Genomic DNA, 22,413 nt, shown 5'->3' with positions numbered 1-22,413 from the left:
CCCAGGTTCGTCGTTGAGTACACCATCGCAGGCGCTCCTGTGTGTGATGCAGCGTCAAGCGTAACCGCAGACTTGATCTCCGAGTTGATGGTTCATGCTGCTGCAAATGTCGTCGAACTGTTCGTGCAGATGGTTGTTGTCTTGCAAACGTCCCCATCTGTTGACTCAGGGATCTAGACGCGGCTGCACGATCCGTTACAGCCATGCGGATAAGACGCCTGTCATCTCGACTGCTAGTGATACAAGTCCGTTGGGATCCAGCAGGGCGTTCCGTATTACCCTCCTGAACCCTCCGATTCGATTCCATATTCTGCTAACAGTCATTGGATCTCGTCCAACGAGAGCAGCAATGTCGCGATACGATAAACCGCAATCGCGATAGGCTATAATGCGACCTTTATCAAAGTCGGAAACGTTATGGTACGCATTTCTCCTCCTTACACGAGGCATCACAACAACGTTACACCATGCAACGCTGGGCAACTGCTGTTTGTGTATGGGAAATCGGCTGGAAACTTTCCTCATGTCAGCACGTTGTAAGTGTCGGCGCCGGCGCCAACCTTGTGACAATGCTCTGAAAAGCTAATCATTTGCATATCACAGCATCTTCTACCTGTCGGTTAAATTTCGCGTCTGTAGCACGTCATCTTCGTGGTGTAGCAGTTTTAATGGCCAGTAGTGTATTTTTGGATTCCAAGAGCATGCTTCAATTGTTTCATATTGTCCGAAAAAGAGAAAAATCGACCGTGGCAGAGCACGCACAGAATGAGACCGACCACGTAATAAAATTCGCCGACACGGAAGTTCTGGCTGTAGAGAAGCACTATCACACGCGCTCGTTCAGAGAAGCTGTAGATATACAAAAACACGCGAACAGTTTGAACAAGAAAGAGGAAAGCCTTAAGGTAAACGTATCCTGGCTTCCCGTACTGCAACGAACGACCGTCGCATGTAGCAAGAGGAAAACCGCACCGGAAATGACCGCGGAGAAGCCCTCGGACGTTGGCGCGCCAGGTACAAATAGTCTGCGGCCGCGAGCTCGGCTCCAGTTCACCACCTGCAATGGAGGGTGAAGCTTTGACAATGCCAGCCACTCGTGCTGGCGAAACGTCAGAAAAATCGTTAGAGGAACGTCGGCCGAAGAATCCGAGACAGAAACCAATAGGCAGTTTGTCAAAATGAGAAAAGTTGTAACTTTGCTCAGTACAATGCATTCAAGGAAGGAAGTGGGAGATCGTAAAGAACGCAGCCAGTAATGACTCTGGATTATAATAAAACAAAATCAGGAGTAGATACCATGGATTAGCTGGTTAGAACGTACACTACAAAGAGAATGAGCAGAAGGTGGTAGATAGTATTATTACAACATGATTGATATCAGTGCACTGAATGCATTTATCATATGGCTACATCTTACACCGGACTGGGCTGAAAGGAACAACTAACAGAGACGGGCATTTCTCATACAATTAAGAAAGCAGCTCGTCGGAAGAAAGCCAGACAAAATTATTTCCCCAGCACTTCCATCAACAGTACAGACAAAAAAAAAAAAAAAAAAAAACAGGAATGTGTCCGTTTTGTAAAAGTTCTGTGGATAGAAATTTCACCGATACATGTTCAAAATGTGGATGTCTGTGTGTAAAAATCACTCTTCAATTTATTGCTGTAAGTGTAATGCGTCATAAATGTCAATTCGGAATTTAATCAAAAATATTAGTAGTTTCATGAGAATCGTTTGTAAATTTTACGGAAATAAATAATTTTTAAAAAATGCATTTTAATTTAATGTAATGTCACTGACATCATGTTTTAGATTGTGGAAAAAATAGGGAATGTGATTTTATTCTACCATTATTAAAACTATCCTTAATAAAAAAATAAAAATAATAGTCGGTATTAGAAGGGTTAAATGTGCACGGAACGGCCATGTCAGACGGGAATCCCCATACTGGTCTGCTAGGTAAAAGACATAAAATAGTCCCAGAGTAACAGCTATTTATTTATTTTAGTAGTGATCTAAAAAAAAGTAATGGGGACAGTATCTAATCAGTTAAATTCCTCTGTTACAGTTCGTTGTCTTTCATTCGTTTTCAAAGCGAATACGTCTAATGTGTCTCACGAGTGGGGCGTATATGTTCAGTGCAGGCGGTACCAGCTAAGGTGTTGGCGTGAACGAAGCAATGAGTCGTTAGCGCGCCGCTTTAGAGACAAGATACTTTAAATGAATGGACTGCGAAAATTTTCATTTCAGATTTAATTTAGTACTCTCAGAATACTAACGCTTTTCGGACACTGCTCTGAATGACTGAAATAGCATCCGAGTAGCGACAGGCTATCTCGTAACTGTGGCCAACGGTTCTAGGCACTTCAATCCGGAACCGCGCTGCTGCTACGGTCGCAGGTTCGAATCCTGCCTCGGGCATGGATATGTGTGATGTCCTTAGGGTAGTTAGGTTTAAGTAGTTCTAAGTCTACGGGACTGGTGACGTCAGATGTTAAGTCCCATAGCCATATCTCGCAACTATTACAGGGAAGTATTATATACGAGTAGGAAGTGACTTCGAACCTTTGGGCAAGTTTCATTTACAACTGTGTCGATCTTTAAACAACAGAAGGCAGAATTCTCGAGACATTGTGTTATCTCGATCTGATGGGAAAGCGATTTCGGTGCACGGTTTTGCACTTGCGAGAATTCCTGATGTTGTGTTCTCAAAATTTAATCGCACAGATGGTCGACTGGTCGCGTGTTTGCAGTGTTGAATCTCGGTAAGTTGTTTAGTGTTCATATGTGCAGACGAGCTGGGGTTTATTGTAGAAGCATTGTGAAAAGACCCGCGTGACAGTACAAATTTAATTGCTGGCATTGTTAGTCCTGTTATACATCGTTTTTCCGAGTTATATCTACTTTAAACTCCAAAGTGCATGAGGTAGATTTCCGGCGTTCTATAAATGGATAACATGCGTAAAACTTCTCTTTGTAGTGATTACCTTGATTCGTGATGAGGATTATATTTAACATTATTGACGAAAATATCATTGAAAGCACATAAGGGAAGACGTTAGCCTGATACCGTTGTCTTTCGTGTCCTCTTATCTTAAACAGTACGTGACAAACACAACTGTAACTATCAATCTCCTGCCTGTATAAACTGCTGATTGTAAGGTGACAATTCGCCTTTCAATTTTATTTGATCGTTTTTTGCAGTTCTGATCTGTTTATTTGTGGCCAAGATCAACCAACCATACTTCCCAAGCCACCTCAATTTACTATATTTACTGTACCTACAGATTGGAAAATTGAGCAGGTCGCACGAGTGTTCAAGAAGGGTAGTAGGAGTAATCCATTTAACTACAGACCTATATCATTGACGTCGGTTTGCAGTAGGGTTTTGGAGCATATACTGTATTCAAACATTATGAATCACCTCGAAGGGAACGATCTATTGACACGTAATCAGCATGGCTTCAGAAAACATCGCTCTTGTGCAACGCAGCTAGCTCTTTATTCGCACGAAGTAATGGCCGCTATCGACAGGGGATCTCAAGTTGATTCCGTATTTCTAGATTTCCGGAAAGCTTTTGACACCGTTCCTCACAAGCGACTTCTAATCAAGCTGCGGAGCTATGGGGTATCGTCTCAGTTGTGCGACTGGATTCGTGATTTCCTGTCAGGAAGGTCGCAGTTCGTAGTAATAGACGGCAAATCATCGAGTAAAACTGAAGTGATATCAGGTGTTCCCCAGGGAAGCGTCCTGGGACCTCTACTGTTCCTGATCTATATAAATGACCTGGGTGACAATCTGAGCAGTTCTCTTAGGTTGTTCGCAGATGATGCTGTAATTTACCGTCTAGTAAGGTCATCCGAAGACCAGTATCAGCTGCAAAGCGATTTAGAAAAGATTGCTGCATGGTGTGTCAGGTGGCAGTTGACGCTAAATAACGAAAAGTGTGAGATGATCCACATGAGTTCCAAAAGAAATCCGTTGGAATTCGATTACTCGATAAATAGTACAATTCTCAAGGCTGTCAATTCAACTAAGTACTTGGGTGTTAAAATTACGAACAACTTCAGTTGGAAGGACCACATAGATAATATTGTCGGGAAGGCGAGCCAAAGGTTGCGTTTCATTTGCAGGACACTTAGAAGATGCAACAAGTCCACTAAAGAGACAGCTTACACTACACTCGTTCGTCCTCTGTTAGAATATTGCTGCGCGGTGTGGGATCCTTACCAGGTGGGATTGACGGAGGACATCGAGAGGGTGCAAAGAAGGGCAGCTCGTTTTGTATTATCGCGTTATAGGGGAGAGAGTGTGGCAGATATGATACACGAGTTGGGATGGAAGTCATTACAGCATAGACGTTTTTCGTCGCGGCGAGACCTTTTTACGAAATTTCAGTCACCAACTTTCTCTTCCGAATGCGAAAATATTTTGTTGAGCCCAACCTACATAGGTAGGAATGATCATCAAAATAAAATAAGAGAAATCAGAGCTCGAACAGAAAGGTTTAGGTGTTCGTTTCTCCCGCTCGCTGTTCGGGAGTGGAATAGTAGAGAGATAGTATGATTGTGGTTCGATGAACCCTCTGCCAAGCACTTAAATGTGAATTGCAGAGTAGTCATGTAGATGTAGATGTAGATGAATACTTAGCATGTACCGAGAGCAGAAAAGCAGGGTTAACCTCAAGTGCCAGTTTGATAAGACGGTAAAATATAGGTGTTTGTGTCTCTCGCGGCATCTTACAGACATGACATGTCCGTTGGCATGCTACCCACCCTGGTTAATGGAAACATGGCTAGCCTTGAGTGCCCATTCGACGAGACGGTAAAATATCGGCGTTTGTGGTGCTTGTCGCATTTTAAGACCTGAGACAGCCTTTGTTGTGTTACCCGCCCTGGTTAATGAATAGAGAAGCTCCTATACACTCAATTAACTGACCACTGGCATCCGACCGATACCATTCTGACATTTACATTTAGGTTTCGTTAAAATAATAGCATTCCTCCCGTTACAGTGTTCCTGCAAAGAACACAAACGACACTGCCTTCACCCCGTCTTGAGCCAACCACAAGGCTCTAGAGCCGCTAAATCGCCCCTCCACATGACAGCACAATCTCGTGTCGAACCAGGGCAAGAGTTAAGAAACCTGTGTCAGGGAAAAAAAGAAACCGCCAATTACCGGCCTTTTTAAGTTTTCACAGAGGGCGAAGAGATGATTTTTTCTGAAGTTGTGTTGCTTCCTATGACAACAAGCGAACAGATACAATCTCAAAGATCTTTATCTAAATCGCCTGTGCCTTGGAGCTTTTTAGTCCCAGCTGTGAGGCAGAATAAAGATTGTATCTCTAAACGTTTCTCAGATGCCGGAGTTTTCTTATACAACTGAGGCGACCAAGGGAAGTGGTTCACTGTCCTATGTGAACTATTGGCAAACACCAAAACATGTGAACTTTTATTACACGTGGCTGTGCACACAATGCATGGTTTAAGACTCCACTGTGTAGATGCGTTTCTTTAGATCTCCAGCCCAGGCTTCCGCTGGTGCCATGGAAGGTATCATGGCACTATTCTGCTGGAGCCTTGGCTGCTCTGTCTGACCTGTGTGGCTGTGGGCCTGTCCTGCAAGCTACTAAGTGATTGGCTCACTGCCAGTTGTTTCAACCCCCAACATGCCATTACTATGAGCTGAGAATTATAAAAAATACCTCGTGATTTTAACGCCTTACCAGGCTCATTTAACGTCTGCCCAGGCCGTTAACTTTCTACAGTCTCACTCAAGGTGCATCAGGTTGTAATAAAATCTTGACTAATTTTCTGTATGTGAAAAACAGGTGAGAGAGTAACTTGTTCTCTCTCAAAGTGTAACCTGCATGAAACCGCTACTGTCTCTATCACATGCAACGAGTGCAAGGATTGTGAGCAGCAGATTTCCATTTATGGGAAGGATTTTGTCAATTGTTTTTGGGCCAGGCCATCACAATTATGGGATTTCTGTCATCAGTCCTCTTTACCGAAGAAGCAGCGTTTACCAGAAGTGGCATCATCAATAAGCATAATCTGTTGGCTACAGACAGATCAATGGAACTTCCATTTGTCGGTGCCATTTATCATCGCAATGATGCATAATCGGACCCTTGTTCATAGGACCTTTCTTGCTCAATTTCCAGTCAGGAATCCATCCCTGCAGTTTGTCGATTTTAACTAATGTTCACCCTGTACAAGGAGTAGGAGTGGACCCAAATTTGATCCCTGTGGGACTCCCTTCATGATGTCTCCATAGTTAGTATTTTTTCCTTACCTGCAGCGATGATGGTGGTCAGACCAGGTAGCAAGAGCAACAGGTGCCTTTGTCCGGAGGCGGAGGCAACGATGGCAGCCACGGTGAGCCCCAGACCGCACAGCAACAGCATGGCGATGGCGGCAGGCCACTGGGCCACCAGCGCCGGCTGCCGCTGCAGGCACAACACACCACACTGTGTCACTTCTGCACACACATGGTGTCTTCTCAGCCACAATCCAAAACCCCTCTGTGTGTCATCAACCAACAGTCGGTGCATAGCGACTGCAAACTCAATTAAGTTCTGTTTATCAATATAATTGGAATTATCTGAAAATTCACTTTCATAAAATCTGACATAGCAGGTGGATTCTTCCCATCTGTTGTGTTCTTTCTGCTCCCAAGGTAACTACCCTTCTTTGCTAAGTTTTTATCTTACTTTCAAGTTGTTCATCTATTGCCATCTAATATGTACATAAAATTTCGAGTTCTTATACTGTTCAGTTACATTAATATGACCACCTGTCAAAAGACTGAACAAACATCCATTGCAGTGCGAACTTCCGTGAGATATGCTGGAAGAGAGCTAGTGGGGTTCTGCAAGGTATCGATAGGGATATGGAGCCATAGTGCTCCAGTGCCGTGGCTAGCTGCACTGGAGCACTTGAGCATCCACGATGCGAACAGCCTAGTCGAGGTGGTCAAACAGATTGTCGATTGTGTTTAAATTCTGGGAGTTTGGTGGGATATGGTAAACTCATCCAGGTGCTATTCAAAACATGCAATATGCTGTGTGCTGTGTGACACCGTGCCTTGTCCTACTGGTAGATGCCATTGTACTGAGGAAGAGCAAACTGCACATAGAAGTGGACATTGTGCCCAAGAATAGATGCGTACTTGTGTTGATAGATTGTGTCTGGCTAGAATGACGATATCACCCATGGAATGCCATGAAAACATTCCCAAAACCATCATGCTTCCTCCTCTGGCCTAGACCCTAGGACGTTTCGTGCCATACATGCAAATGGCCACCTGTCCAATGGAACAAAAAACGTGATTCATCGCCACACAGGATAGCAGTGCGGTCTAGGCTACCTTGGCACAGCCCGCAAGGCCCACACCATCGGAGGTTCAAATGGTTCAAATGGCTCTGAGCACTATGGGACTTAACATCTGAGGTCATCAGTCCACTAAAACTTAGAACTACTTAAACCTAACTAAACTAGGGACATCACACACATCCATGCACGAGGCAGGATTCGAACTTGAGACCATAGCGGCCGCGCAGTTCCAGACTGACGCGCCTAGAACTGCTCGGCCAGACTGGCTGACCAATTGGAGGTTCGAGTCCTCCCTCGGGCATGGGTATATGTGCTGTGCTTAGCATAAGTTAGTTTAAGATAGATTAAGTAGTGCGTAAGATTAGGGATCAATGACCTCAGCAGTTTGACCTTACCACAAATTTCCAATTATTTTCCGTGATTCTTTGGAAAAGGCCACTTGTTGCCACCCATCGGACGTCCTGTTGCGGTCGCCAAATAACAGCAGTGATCGTGGCTGCATTAAAGAGGCTCCTGCTGCGGAGGGCCATACGCAGCAACATTCACTGGGCAGTCGTTGAGGACACACTTTTGGTAGTCCTATGGTTCATCTGGGCGGTCAGCTGTTCATCAGTTGCACGTCTTTCCGCTCATACACATCTCCGCAGTCACCTATGGCTGTTGGTGCACCATAGTTGCCTATGTGCCTCTTCCATATAGTGCCATTTTGACATGCACGGTGTACTTTAACCATGGCGACAAGTCAATCATCATGCCCTTTGGACATCAGACAAATCGCCCCATTTCCGCGTTATGACAACAGCTGCACTGTTTGACCAATTCCTCCATTCCTATGACACACCCTCTGCAACCAGTGGTGACACCGGCCGTCTGGGAGGGGTTACTAACCTTTGATATCGAGCATAGGCGGTTGTCATATTAATGTGACTGGACTGTGGATTAATGTTGTCTGCCAAGTCATCAATATACAAGATGAACACCAAGGGGCTGTCCACTGTGGCCGAGCGGTTTTAGGAGCTTCAGTCCGGAACCACGCTATTGCTGTGGTCGCAGGTTCGAATCCTGCCTCGGGCATGGATGTGTGTGATGTCCTTAGGTTAGTTAGGTTTAAGTAGTCCCACGTCTAGGGGACTGATGACCTCATCTGTTAAGTCCCATAGCACTTAGAGCCATTTGAACACCAAGGATCCCAATACACTTCTCTAGTGCACAGCTGAAATTTCTTCTACATCTGTCCATGTCTCTCAATCCAAGATAATATGTTGCGTTCTCTTTACCATGAAACTCTCAATCCAGTCACAAAATTCGCTTGATACTTCACACGATAATGTTTTTCGATAATAAGGGTAGGTGTTGTATAGAATCGAACGCATTTCGGAAATCCAGAAAGTCGGCATCTGCTTGACTGGTTTCAAGATGTCATGTGAGAAAAGTGTGAGTCGGTTTCACATGATCCATGTTCGTTGGCATGGAGCAGTTCATTCCATTCCAGATACGTCATTACAAAGGGAATAAAATAGCTAATTCACAGGATAATATTAAAGCCATATGGTCAGTTGTGAAGCAAGTGACAGGTCAGCAGCACAAGGTGACAATATAAAGTCAGTGCCTAGCAAAAATATTTCGGTTACTGATAAGTCAATAATTTTCTGAGCATTGCTGGTGAATTAAATAAAAACTTAGTTTCTACAGTGAATCATATAACTCTCTTGGAAAATTCCTGTTCAAGATTGATGTCTGAAATACTCGTCTGTGACACTGACAATGGGGAGACTGAGTCAATAATTAAATCACTGAAGGCTAAGGACTCTCTTCGATATGATGGAGTGCCTAGCAGAATATTAAAATACTGTGCTGCACAGATTAGCTCTGTACTTAGCAAAATTTGTAATGTTTTCTTCAAGAATGGTCAGTTTCCTTAATTAATGAAGTGCTCAGTAGTAAAACTGCTTTATAAAAAGAGAGGAAATGGATATTGTACACAATTCAATGCCATCAGTGTTTGATAAAGTTATTGAAAAGGCTGTGTATGTAAGAATAATCTACATCACGCAATTTGCTATCAAATGTACAGTTCGCTTTTAGAAGCGGTTCATCTCCTGGAATACTATACTCTATTTTCTCCGTGAGGTACTGGACGGGTTAAGCAAAAGGTTTCGAACGCTAGGCATGTTTTTTTTTTATTTAACTGAGGCGTTTGATTGTGTTGAGACATGATTCCATTATGGAATACGAGGAGTATCTCGCAGGTGGTTCATCTCTTACTTCAACAACAGACAGGAATCGTCATTATTCACAGTGCTGAGAGTGGCTGTGTTGTGGGGGCTGAGTGGGGAACCGTCATATGGAGACTGCCCCAGGGATCAGTGTTGGGACCACTCCTATTCCACTATAGACGGCGACATGCGGCAGATTTGACAGCAGAGTGCAGGAACAAGTGTTTCGGGTAGAAATCGGAGGTGCCATGACACCTGTGGACTACATGAACATTATTGTGGACCACCTAAATCCTTTCATGCTTGGTGCATTCTCCGATGGCGGGGGTATCTTTCATCTGGATTGCTGTTCATCTCATAAGGCCAAAATCGTACTACAGTGGCTTGAGGAGAATGAAAATGAAGTCACGTTAATACCTTGGCCGCCAAATTCGGATGATCTTAATCCGAAGAAACACATCTTGGACACTGCCCTATGCCAGCTCCGCGCCTCAGACCAATGGTTCGTAGTTTATAGGAGTTGCATAATGCATGCATAGACATGTGGTGTCCTATCTCCGGAAAGCTACTAAGGACTTGTCAAATTGACGCCAACCGGAACTGCCGCTGTATTTCGTTCCAAATGTGGACCAACGCAGTAATAACCAGGCGGTGGTAATGTTTCGGCTCATCAGTGTAATATGCTTTGTAGGGCACGGCTTCATTGAAGCAATCCATCACAACTGATTTGAGATGCTACCCCTATGTCATATTCCATCATTTTGCTTACATTACTGAAGTATTGTGGACGACATACGCCCGGTTGCCAAAGTACCTCGGTGCAGTAAATACGATGAAAACAGAAGGCAATATTTTAATCAATACTAAATTTGTAAATATAGCTAGTTTGAAACATTAATTCACTCATGACCACAAGACTCAAGATGACTTCAGTACACGAAAATACCATCTGTTACATAGGCAAAGCACAATGTATCTGCATCTATACTCTGCAAACCAACGTGAGGTGCGTGGCAGAGGGTACGTCCCGTTGTACCAGTAATTAGGGTTTCTTCCTGTTCCATTCACACATGGAGTGTGAGAAGAATGATTGTTTGAATGCCATCATGCACGCAGTAATTTTTCTAATCTTATCTTCACGATCGCTACGTGAGTAATACATAGAGTAATCAAATAAGGCCGTTTCTTGAAACTTTGTTAATAGACTTTCTCGGGGTATATTACGTCTGTCTTCAAGATTCTGCCAGTTTAGTTCCTTCCGTATCTCAGTGACACTTTCCCACGGATCAAACAAACCTGTGACCATTCGTGCTGTGGCCCTCTATATACGTTCTATACCCCTTGTTAGGCCTATCTGGTACTGGTCCCACACACTTGAGCAATACTCTAGGATGGGTCACACGAGTGATTTGCAAGAAACCTCTTTAGTAGACTGATTGCACTTCCCCAGTATTCTACCAATAAACCGAAGTCTATCACGTGCTTTACCCACTACTGAACCTATGTGATAGTTCCATTTCATACGCCCACAAAGTGTTACACCCAGGTTTTTGTATGAGTTGGCCGATTCCAACAGTGGCTCATTGATATTATAGTCATAGGATACCACGTTTTCTTTCGTTTTGTGAAGTACACAATTTTACATTTCTGAATATTCAGAGCAAGTTGCCAAACTCTGGACCATGTTGAAATCTTATCAAGATCTGACTGAATGTCAATGCAGCTTTTCTGAGATAGGGCCTCATTATAGATAACCGCATCATCTGCAAAAAGCCTGATTTTACTACTAATATTGTCTGGAAGGTCATTAATATACAACATGAACATCAAGGATTCCAACATATTTCCCTGGGGCGCACCTGAAGTTACTTCTACATCTGACGATTTATCTCCTTCCAAGATAACACGTTGCGTCCTTTCTACCAGTCCTCAATCCAGTCATAAATTTCACTTGATACCACACATGATCATACTTTGACAGGAAGTGTAGGTGTGGTACTGAGTCAAATGCTTCTCAGATATCGAAACATACAGCATCTACCTGACTGACTTGATCCAAAGATTTTGGTATGTGATGGGAGAAAAGTGCGAGTTGGATTTCATATAATCGATATTTTCGGAATCCATGTTGGTTAGTATTGAGGAGGCCATTCTGTTCAAGATACCCCATTGTGTTCGAGCTCAGAATATGTTCTAAGATTCTACAACAAATAGATTTTAAGGATATTGGACGGTAGTTTCATGGATCACTTCTACTACTCTCCTTGTAATGGGTGTGACCTGTGCCTTTATACAAATAATGGGCACAGTTTTTTGTTCGAGGGATCTGCAATGGATTATAGTTAGAAGAGAGGCTAAGTCAGCACCAAATTCAGTATAGAGTCTGACAGGGATCCCATCAGACCCTGGAGCTATGTTCAGTTTTAACGATTTCAGCTGTTTCTCAACACCACTGACACTAATACTTAATTCATTCATCTTTTCAATGGTACGAAGTTTAAATTGGGGCAATTCTCCTGGGTTTTCTTTTGTATAGGAACATTTAAAAACGGAGCTTAGAATTTTAGCTTTTGATTTGCTACCCTCAATCTCAGTTCCTGTCTCATTCACTAGGGACTGGACACTCTAAGTTTGGTGCCACTAACTGCCTTTACATACAACCAGAATTTCTTTGGATTCTGTGAAAGATCACTAGACAATGTTCTGCTAAGCTAGTTGCTGAAGACATCATGCATTGCTCTCTTGACAGCGAAATGCGTTTCCTTCAGCATCTCTCTGTCTACAGTCTTAAGATTTGTTTTACACCTGCTGTTGTTGTTGTTGTTGTTGTGGTCTTCAGTCCAGAGACTGGTTTGATGCAGCTCTCCATGCTACTCTATCCTGTGCAAGCTTCTTCATCTCCCAGTACCTTGTAATGTCCCCCACAGCAAATACCCTCTACCACGCACTAATTACTCATTTTCAATCAAACCATCCACATTCATTGAATTTGGAAAAGTTATCTGATCTGATTTTCTCGTAATATATGCGGCGACAGCTCGTCGACGCCAAAGTATTTTCTAGTGCATTTATTCTTTGAAATAACAGAGATGCATATATCCATTCTCCATGGTTGTTAGAGTGGTAACTAGGACAGCTTCTGGAGTATCTGTTGAGGGATTGACGTGTTTCTAAGAGATACATATTCTGCTTTTCTTCTCGCTAAAGCGTGCCAATTAACATTTTTGCCGATAGCAGTTTGTTTTGAAGAGAAAGAGATTGTAAAAGGAAAATAATTAAGGCGTGGAATCACCGGAGATCTGGACACGTAATGGAGACGGATTTAATACACGATTTCCTCCATAAATAAGGTTTGTGACTTTTTTGTTCTGGAGTGAATGAACGAATGAGTTTTTTCTGAATAATTTGTTGATCAAATTGGCCCTGTAGTTAGTGGGGAAGTTTCAGCTATGTCGAAGAGAGCCTGCAATCACTGAGTCTGTGTTAAATCGTCCAAAAAGGCTTCGTACACATCTGGAATTCGCAATCTTTCGTAAAAGGAACAAATTGTCTAAACGACTGATTCTCCCGACTGACTGCAGTGTTTAACAATAATAATAAATGTAAAGATCTCTTACAGCAAGCCAGCCGCTGATTACCAAGACGAAGGACTCCACCAAAGATTCTATTTGGCTGATTCTTTTTATCACTATTCACTATATCACGTAATGAAATCTTATATTAAAAACTATACATAGATAAAGGAAAGAAAGAGAGAGCGCGAATGAAAACAGAGATAATACTAAGAATCCTCCATTAGTCTCATTTTTCGCCTGTCTTATCACGGATCAGCCAAGAACTGGGAGGGCCCTACTTTACTGTGTAGACTTATGTGTGAAATTGAAGGGATCTTAAAGACAACAGATACACGTCTATACAGGCAAGACATTACACAGAGATAGCGGCTAGCTGCGTTGATAATCTATTCTTATATTAAAGAGACGGCAACTTATTATACGAACATTAAAATGTTAAAACCTACTGCAACCTACATCCATCTGAATCTGTTTAGTGTATTCATCTCTTGGTCTCCCTCTACGATTTTTACCCTCCACGCTACCCTCCAATACTAAATTGGTGATCCCTTGGTGCCTCAGAATATGTCCTACCAACCGATTCCTTCTTCTAGTCAAGTTGTGCTTCAAATTTCTCTTTTCCCCAATTCTGGTCAATACCTCCCCATTAGTTATGTCGTCTACCCATCTAATCTTCAGTATTCTTCTGTAGCACCACATTTCGAAAGATTCTATTCTCTTCTTGTCCAAACTATTTATCGTTCGCGTTTCACTTCCATATATGGCTATACTCCATACAAATACTTTCAGAAAATACTTCCTGACACTTAAATCTATACTCGATGTTAACAAATTTCTCTTCTTCAGAAACGCTTTTCTTGCCATTGTCAGTCTAAATTTTATATTGATGCCTCAGAATATGTCATACCAACCGATCCATTCTTCTAGTCAAGTTGTGCTTCCAATTTCTCTTCTCCCCAATTCTGTTCAATACTTCCTCATTAGTTATGTGGTCTACCCATCTAATCTTCAGTATTCTTCTGTAGCACCACATTTCGAAAACTTCTATTCTCTTCTTGTCCAAACTATTTATCGTCCGCGTTTCACTTCCATATATGGCTACACTCAATACAAATACTTTCAGAAAAGACTTCTTGACACTTAAATTTATACTCGATGTTAACAAATTTCTCTTCTTCAGAAACGCTTTCCTTGCCATTGATAGTCTAAATTTTATATCCTCTCTACTTCGACCATCGTGAGTTATTTTGTTCCCGAAATAGCAAAACTCATGTACTACTTTAAGCGTCTCATTTCCTAATTTGTTTCCAGCAGCATCACCCGACTTAATTCGACTACATTCCATTATCCTCGGTTTACTTTTGTTGATATTCATCTTATATCCTCCTTTCAAGACACCTGTTATGCAGTAATCTCTGTTTCTTTAGAAGTTTCTTTATAGTGAGTGTATACCAAGGAGGTTCCCTCTCATTATGAACTGTTCTGCTGAGTAGATATCTACCCAGTGCATGGTGAACTATTCTTTTAAACTTGAGCCAGAGTTCTACATCTACATCTACATCTACGTCCATACTCCGCAAGCCACCCGACGGTGTGTGGCGGAGGGTACCCTGAGTACCTCTATCGGTTCTCCCCTCTATTCCAGTCTCGCATTGCACGTGGAAAGAAGGATTGTCGGTACGCCTCTGTGTGGGCTCTAATCTCTCTGATTTTATCCTCATGGTCTCTTCGCGAGATATACGTAGGAGGGAGCAATATACTGCTTGACTCTTCGGTGAAGGTATGTTCTCGAAACTTTAACAAAAGCCCGTACCGAGCTACTGAGCGTCTCTCCTGCAGAGTCTTCCACTGGAGTTTATCTATCATCTCCGTAACGCTTTCGGAATTACTAAATGATCCTGTAACGAAGCGCGCTGCTCTCCGTTGGATCTTCTCTATCTCTTCTATCAACCCTACCTGGTGCGGATCCCACACTGCTGAGCAGTATTCAAGCATTGGGCGAACAAGCGTACTGTAACCTACTTCCTTTGTTGTCGGATTGCATTTCCTTAAGATTCTTCCAATGAATCTCAGTCTGGCATCTGCTTTACCGACGATCAACTTCGTATGATCATTCCATTTTAAATCACTCCTAATGAGTACTCCCAGATAATTTATGGAATTAACTACTTCCAGTTGCTGACCTGCTATTTTGTAGCTAAATGATAAGGGACCTATCTTTCTATGTATTCGCATCACATTACACTTGTCTACATTGAGATTCAATTGCCATTCCGTGCACCATGCGTCAATTCGCTGCAGATCCTCCTGCATTTCAGTACAATTTTCCATTGTTACAACCTCTCGATACACCACAGCATCATCTGCAAAAAGCCTCAGTGAACTTCCGATGTCATCCACCAGGTCATTTATGTATATTGTGAATAGCAACGGTCCTATGACACTCCCCTGCGGCACACCTGAAATCACTCTTACTTCGGAAGACTTCTCTCCATTGAGAATGACATGCTGCGTTCTGTTATCTAGGAACTCCTCAATCCAATCACACAATTGATCTGATAGTCCGTATGCTCTTACTTTGTTCATTAAACGACTGTGGGGAACTGTGTCAAACGCCTTGCGGAAGTCAAGAAACACGGCATCCACCTGTGAACCCGTGTCTAAGGCCCTCTGAGTCTCGTGGACGAATAGCGAGAGCTGGGTTTCACACGACCGTCTTTTTCGAAACCCATGCTGATTCCTACAGAGTAGATTTCTAGTCTCCAGAAAAGACATTATACTCGAACATAATACGTGTTCCAAAATTCTACAACTGATCGACGTTAGAGATATAGGTCTATAGTTCTGCACATCTGTTTGACGTCCCTTCTTGAAAACGGGGATGACCTGTGCCCTTTTCCAATCCTTTGGAACGCTTCGCTCTTCTAGAGCCTCCTACATACTCCTGCCCTATGCTGAAAGTTTTCAGTTCCCCACTGAGATATGATACTACTGATTCCATAACTAGTTTACTGAACGTATATATCTTTCTGGTAGTTTTAGTTGTCCTTTGTACGTTGGTAATCATTTTTGCCACAGCTGCGTCACTGTCACTGATACCATTCGATGTAGACATCCTCAAAGAGGTCAGGTCTATTTTTTGCCATTAGTTCCAATACATATGTCCAGGATCCTCCCCCAAATCTCTGGATGGATTTAATTCAATTTTGGATCAGAAACAACAGGCCCCACAAGTATCAGCACAGCCTAGCTCCAAGAGAGACAGAAATAGGGCCAAAAAGTCTTTTTTTCCAGCTCCCCCATATAGACTGTCTATGCAACAGGCATGTTCTGTAGGAATGGTATCAACCTGTCAAATCAATTCGGTTTTCAGGAAAGCCTATATATCAGGGGCAATAATCAATTTTCTGGGCCCCAACATGTAGGCTGCACCCTCCGACAGGTGTATTGTGCTAAGATTAGAATCAGCCTGCTTTATCAACCGGCTTTGCATGGTGACCTGTACATCAAGGGCCGAATAAATGATTTTCAAGCCCCTGATGTGTAGCCTCATCTTCATGACAGGTGTGTTGGGGGATTAGTATAAGCCTGCTTCATTGAACTGTATTGCAGGGGATACATATGGGAATGACATGGCTGGGACATGAGGTGGGTCGAAGAGGTGATGGACAGAGTGAGAGGGAGGAGGAAATGGACAAAGAGAGTGGAGGAGTAGTAGATGCAAGAGGTAGGTGGAAAGTGTAGAGGAAAAGTTGGCAGGTGGAAATGGAAGAGGGGGAGGTGGAGATGGAAAGAGAGAGTGTGAGGGGGATATGTTCAGAGGGTGAGAGGAGGAATATATACTCAGAGAGAGAGAGAGGGTAGAAGAAAGAGACAAAGAAAGAGGGAGGAGGAGAAGAAGAGAAAGAGAGAATGGGAAGGAGGAGGCAGACAGAGGTGGGACGGTGAGGTGGACAGACAGAGGGAGGAAGAAGTGAACACAGAGAGGGGGAGGAGGAGGTGTGTTCAATATATGTGTTGAACACATACATGGGCGAAGGCCACACGAGTAAGACTAGTTGTCCATAAAATAATATGAATGATGTGCAACAACAAATGATTTTGACAGATTTCAGATTTAGAGGAGAAGTGGTTATATTTGCCTATAATACCTTGTTTTAATGCACTTACTTCGCTCAAATAGTTATTAATAATTATTTTGCACATTTAATTCTTTAGAACTGTAATCTATTTGTTCGCAATCAAATCTGACTTTGTCAAACCAGACCACACGATGTAGTTGAAATACTCTCCGATTCACAAACATCTTGAAGGTATTTAATATGTATATTATAGTTAATTGATTTCGACTCTAATGTGTTCCCATAAGGACTAAAAATCCAGTGTCTTTTTACGGAAGTTACAATATTCACTAAATACTCAGTGAATATTTAAATTTAATATTTGATGACAACTTGACGTGTTACTTTCGTAACAAGATAATGGATGTTTGTTTAGTTTCGATGGTGGATCATTAGAGTCTGAATCGCCGGCCGGGGTGGCCAAGCGATTCTAGGCGCTACAGTCTGGAACCGCGCGACCGCTACTGTCGCAGGTTCGAATCCTGCCTCGGGTGTGGATGTGTGTGATGTCCTTAGGTTAGCTAGGTTTAAGTTGTTCTAAGTTATAGGGGACTGATTACCTTAGAAGTTAAGTCCCATAATTCTCAGAGCCATTTAAACCATTTTTAGAGTCTGAATCGGTTGGCTGTAATACATCTATCAAATGCGTTCACGACATTCCTGAATAAAAGGGTCTACCTATTTGTGCCTGAAACTGCTCTTCATCCAACAATAGTGTTATTTAAAAAGTTTTTTTAACTTTTAAGTAATGTCTTAGAAGGTGCTACTTTCAACCACAACCACTTCAGACAGAAGCAGCACTTTTTACTGATCTCTTTCGACACCCACAAGAGTGTGTGGTATTTGTATCTACTGCACAATTTTGTTAAAAAGTTTAGGTTGTCAACATTTTTTCATGCTGGCTTCGCAAATGCGATGGTTGTTTGTTTGTTTAAGAAATAAACCCGCAATACATTGGCAATGTAATTTCAAATTTGTTGAGTTGACGATGAAACACCTGTAATTTTCAAATAGTAAGCCATTCCCCTTGCAACAGTAGAGTATAATTGTGATCAATCACACATACAACGATTTTCAAATTTTCAGCTGTTGTGCAAATGACAATACCTGTACATGCGACGTTTTCCCTGACACATACAAGTACTTTATCACCTGTCAAAAACAATATCCCATCTAGTTAAGACCGTCACAAGGCGTTACATGGAAACGCTAACAAAGGTCGTACGTTTCGGAACTTCCATATGGTACACTATTGAACATTGTTCTGTACTGCCTACACAGAAATAAGTTGAATTGATTACAGAGATTACTAATAAACAAGATCTTTTGTGGAACTTTCTGGTAAATTAAAACCAACTGGACTGATACTCGAACTCAGACGCTTAGCTTTCGTAGGCAATGTTCTTACCGACTCGGTTATCCAGGTTTGTAGACTCCCTGTCTCAGTAGCAGTAGTGTTGAAACATTTGAGAGGAAATTCGGAGAATACATCGCGTAAATTTCCTGGTCATGTTAAAGTATTAGGTGGAAATTTCGTCTTTTCATCTACAGACTGGGAGACTGAAATGATTAAGGCAGGTAGTAGGGACTGGGAATCGTACGAAATTGTTTTAAACTTCTTATCGAGGGCAGATTTTCGCACAGGAATAAAATGAAGGCAATAAAACGTACTTACAAAAGAAATATCAAACGAAAGCAAGAATGCCGCCTGACACGGCGAAACAACCAAAATTTGGCTTTTAAATGTTATCTGCAGTCGCAAAACTCTTCAGAGGTATTTTGAATCTTATTGGTTCGTTAATGTACGCATTTCACATACATCTAATGTACACAGACACACTCACACGCACGTACACACCCGAAGCGAGTTCAACAGTAACATCAGGTCACTCTTTGTACAGCTCTAGAAACTGTGAAATTGTAGATGCCAAGCAACTTTTTGACCAACCTTGTACTTTGTAACTCAATGATTGTCATACGGCTGTACGTCGTGTTCTTTTTGCAAATAGGAATACAAAGAAAGGTAATAAGATCTTTCTGCTCAGATTACCCGCGCGGTCAACAGGAAAATTTCGTCTCCAGCACTAACAATGTTGAGTATCAATGTACAAAGTTCAGGAGTATTGTAAAATACGTTTCAGCCGGGTACGTGCCAAGCAAAGTTCTGAGGTATAGAAAACACCAAACGTGGTACAACATCTGTGTTACAAATCTGCTACGAAAGCAAAGACAGCATCACTTCAAATTTAAAGACAGCCAAAGCCTCGTAGATAAATAAAAATCAATGATGCCAAAATTATCGTAAGGAGAACTACGGACGAAGCATTCAGCAAATTCGAAAAAAATCCTAAGAAGTTATGACCTTACGTTAAATCAGTTAATGAATTGAAACCATCTGTCCAGACACCTCACGACCTTGATGCCATCGAAATGGAGGATGAGACAAAGGTGGCCGAAATACTAAATAACTTTTTCCAAAACCGTTTCACTGACTAAGATCGCATTGCAATTTCTCTTTTAAACGGCGCACGAACGTCAGAATGACATATATGGAACCGCAGGAGAGAAAATCAACTGAAATGGCTCAAAAGAGCAAAGGCCACTGGACCTGATGCCTAACCAATACGATTCTACAAAGAGTAGGCGAAAGAACTTGCTCCTCTCGTAACAATAGGTTATCATACGCCGTAGAGCAGCGAAGCGTTCCTAATGATTGAAAAACAGCGCAAGTCATTCCCGTTTTCAAGAAGCATCAAACAGCCCTAAATAGGTCTGTAGCTTTGTTTCTGACGTAGGTCTGTTTATAATTTTGGAACATGTGTCATGAACTTTTTAATTGAGAACGAAACATCTCTTCTGTAGGAAGCAACACTGGTTTCAAAAACAAAGATCATGTGAAACCCAGCTCGCTCTGTTCGACCATTAGAACCATAACGCAGTAGATACCGGCATTCACGTTTTCCTTTACTTCTGGAAGACGTTCGATAAAGTTCGCCATTGATGCCTAATGAATAAAATACGAGCGTGTAGAATTTCGCCGGCCGTTGTGGCCGAGCGGTTCTAAGCGCTTCAGTCTGGAACTGCGCGATCGCTACGATTGCAAAAATGGCTCTGAGCACTATGGGACTTAACTGTAGTGGTCATCAGTCCCCTAGAACTTAGAACTACTTAAACCTACCTAAACTAAGGACATCACACACATCCATACCCGAAGCAGGATTCGAACCTGCGACAGTAGCAGTCGCGCGGTTCCGGACTGAGCGCCTAGAACCGCTAGACTAGCGCGGCCGGCGCTACGATTGCAGGTTCGAATCATGCCTCGGGCATGGATGTGTGTGATGTGCATAGGTTACTTAGGTTTAAGTAGTTCTAAGTTCTAGGGGACTGATGACCTCAGATGTTAAGTCCCATAGTGCTCAGAGCCATTTGAACCATTTTTTATTTTTATTTTTATTTTTGGTATAATTTCAGCTTAGCTGTGTGCTTGGACTAGCAAACAGAGCGCATCATGTCGATCTCAACGGAGAGAAATCTTCAGATGTAAAAGCAACTTCAGGCGTATCCTAAGTGACTTCTAGGGCAAATACTTTTAACAATAAATAAATGAGATAGTAGATAACATCTGAAGTTCCACGAGGCCTTTTACGGATGGTGCTGTTGTAACCGGAGAAGTCGCAAAGCTAGAAAATTGTAGTGAAATGCTGGAAGACATGCAGAGGATCGACTCTCGGTGCAGGAAGAGGCGGTTAGCCCTCAGCATAAACAAATGCAACGTATTGCATATAACTGTACAGAAATACATGTTACTGCATGACTGTGCAGTTGCAGAACAATCACTGGAAGCAGTAAAAAAAAAAAGTAAATGTTATGTGACTAGGGCCTCCCGTCGGGTAGACAGTTTGCCACGTGCAAGTCTTTCGATTTGACGCCACTTCAGCGACTTGCGCGTCGATGGGGACGAAATGATGATGATTAGGATAACACAACACCAGAAAATATCCGACCCAGCCGGGAAACGAACCCTGGCCCTTAGGATTGACATTCTGTCGCGCTGACCACTTTGTTCGTTGTGTTTGGTCGTTGCGGACGTCACATGAGATCCGTTAAAGTTCGTTTGTTGATCCTTTCACTCAGTTTTTTTAGTAAACAGGCGAACCAGCTCTCTGACCAAACACGCTGAGCTACCGTGCCGGCAAAACCAATGAGCTACCGGGGGCGGACACTGGAAGCAGTTACTTCTATAAAATATATAGACGTATGTGTACGGTGTGCTTTAAAATGAAATGACTACACAAAACAAATCACAGGTAAGACGGATTTCAGACTGAGATTCATTGGAATAATACTCAGGAGCCGCGCGGGATTAGCCGAGCGGTCTTAGGCGCTGCAGTCATGGACAGTGCGGCTGATCCCGGCGGAGGTTCGAGTCCTCCCTCAGGCATGGATGTGTGTGTTTGTCCTTAGGATGATTTAGGTTAAGTAGTGTGTAAGCTTAGGGACTGATGAGCTTAGCAGTTAAGTCCCATAAGATTTCACACACATTTGGACATTTTTGAATACTCAGGAAATGTAGTCCATCGACAAAGAAAGTAGCTTACAAAATATTCGTTCGACCGGTACTTGAATATTGCTCATCAGTTTGAGATCCGTATCAGATACGGTTGACAGAGGAGATCCAAAGAACAGCAGCACGTTTCGTTATAGATTCATTTAATAAGCACAAAAGAGTGACTGAGCTGCTCAGTCAACTCTAGTGGCAGACACTGCAAGAGAGGTGTCGTGTGTCAGGGCGTGGCCTACATTAAATTTCTGAGAGCACACGTTCCTAGAAGAGTCAGCCAATATATTGTTTCCACCTACGCATAACCCGTGAAACGGCTATGAAGGTAAACCTAAAGAGATTCGAGCCCGCACTGTCTTACCAGCAATCGTTCCTTCAGGGAACAATTTGTGACTAAAACAGGAAGAGGTGGACAGTGCTACAGAAAGTACCCTGCACCACACACCGTAAGGTAGCTTTCAGAGTATACAGAGTGTACACGATGATTGTTTACAACATATCACAATGATGTTGTAAGGTGTCAGACAAATAAAACACCTTACACTGAATTCCTGAAACAATCCAATTAAATCTGTATGACACATGACATACACTCCTGGA

At 42.5% G+C, this 22,413-nt stretch overlaps 1 protein-coding gene across 3 annotated transcripts in view; it reads right to left on the bottom strand.

The window, feature by feature from the left end:
* Positions 1-22,413, bottom strand: part of LOC126281553 (uncharacterized) — a 205,052-nt gene that overhangs the window by 11,893 nt on the left and 170,746 nt on the right. For all 3 annotated transcript variants that reach the window (XM_049980619.1, XM_049980618.1, XM_049980620.1), the window contains exon 6: positions 6,301-6,454. In XM_049980619.1, coding sequence (XP_049836576.1) covers positions 6,301-6,454 — 154 coding nt within the window. The remainder of the gene's footprint in view (positions 1-6,300; positions 6,455-22,413) is intronic.

Source organism: Schistocerca gregaria, chromosome 7 (assembly GCF_023897955.1).
Source record: "Schistocerca gregaria isolate iqSchGreg1 chromosome 7, iqSchGreg1.2, whole genome shotgun sequence".
Lineage (NCBI taxonomy): Eukaryota > Metazoa > Arthropoda > Insecta > Orthoptera > Acrididae > Schistocerca > Schistocerca gregaria.
This window is presented reverse-complemented; position numbering and strand designations above follow the sequence as displayed.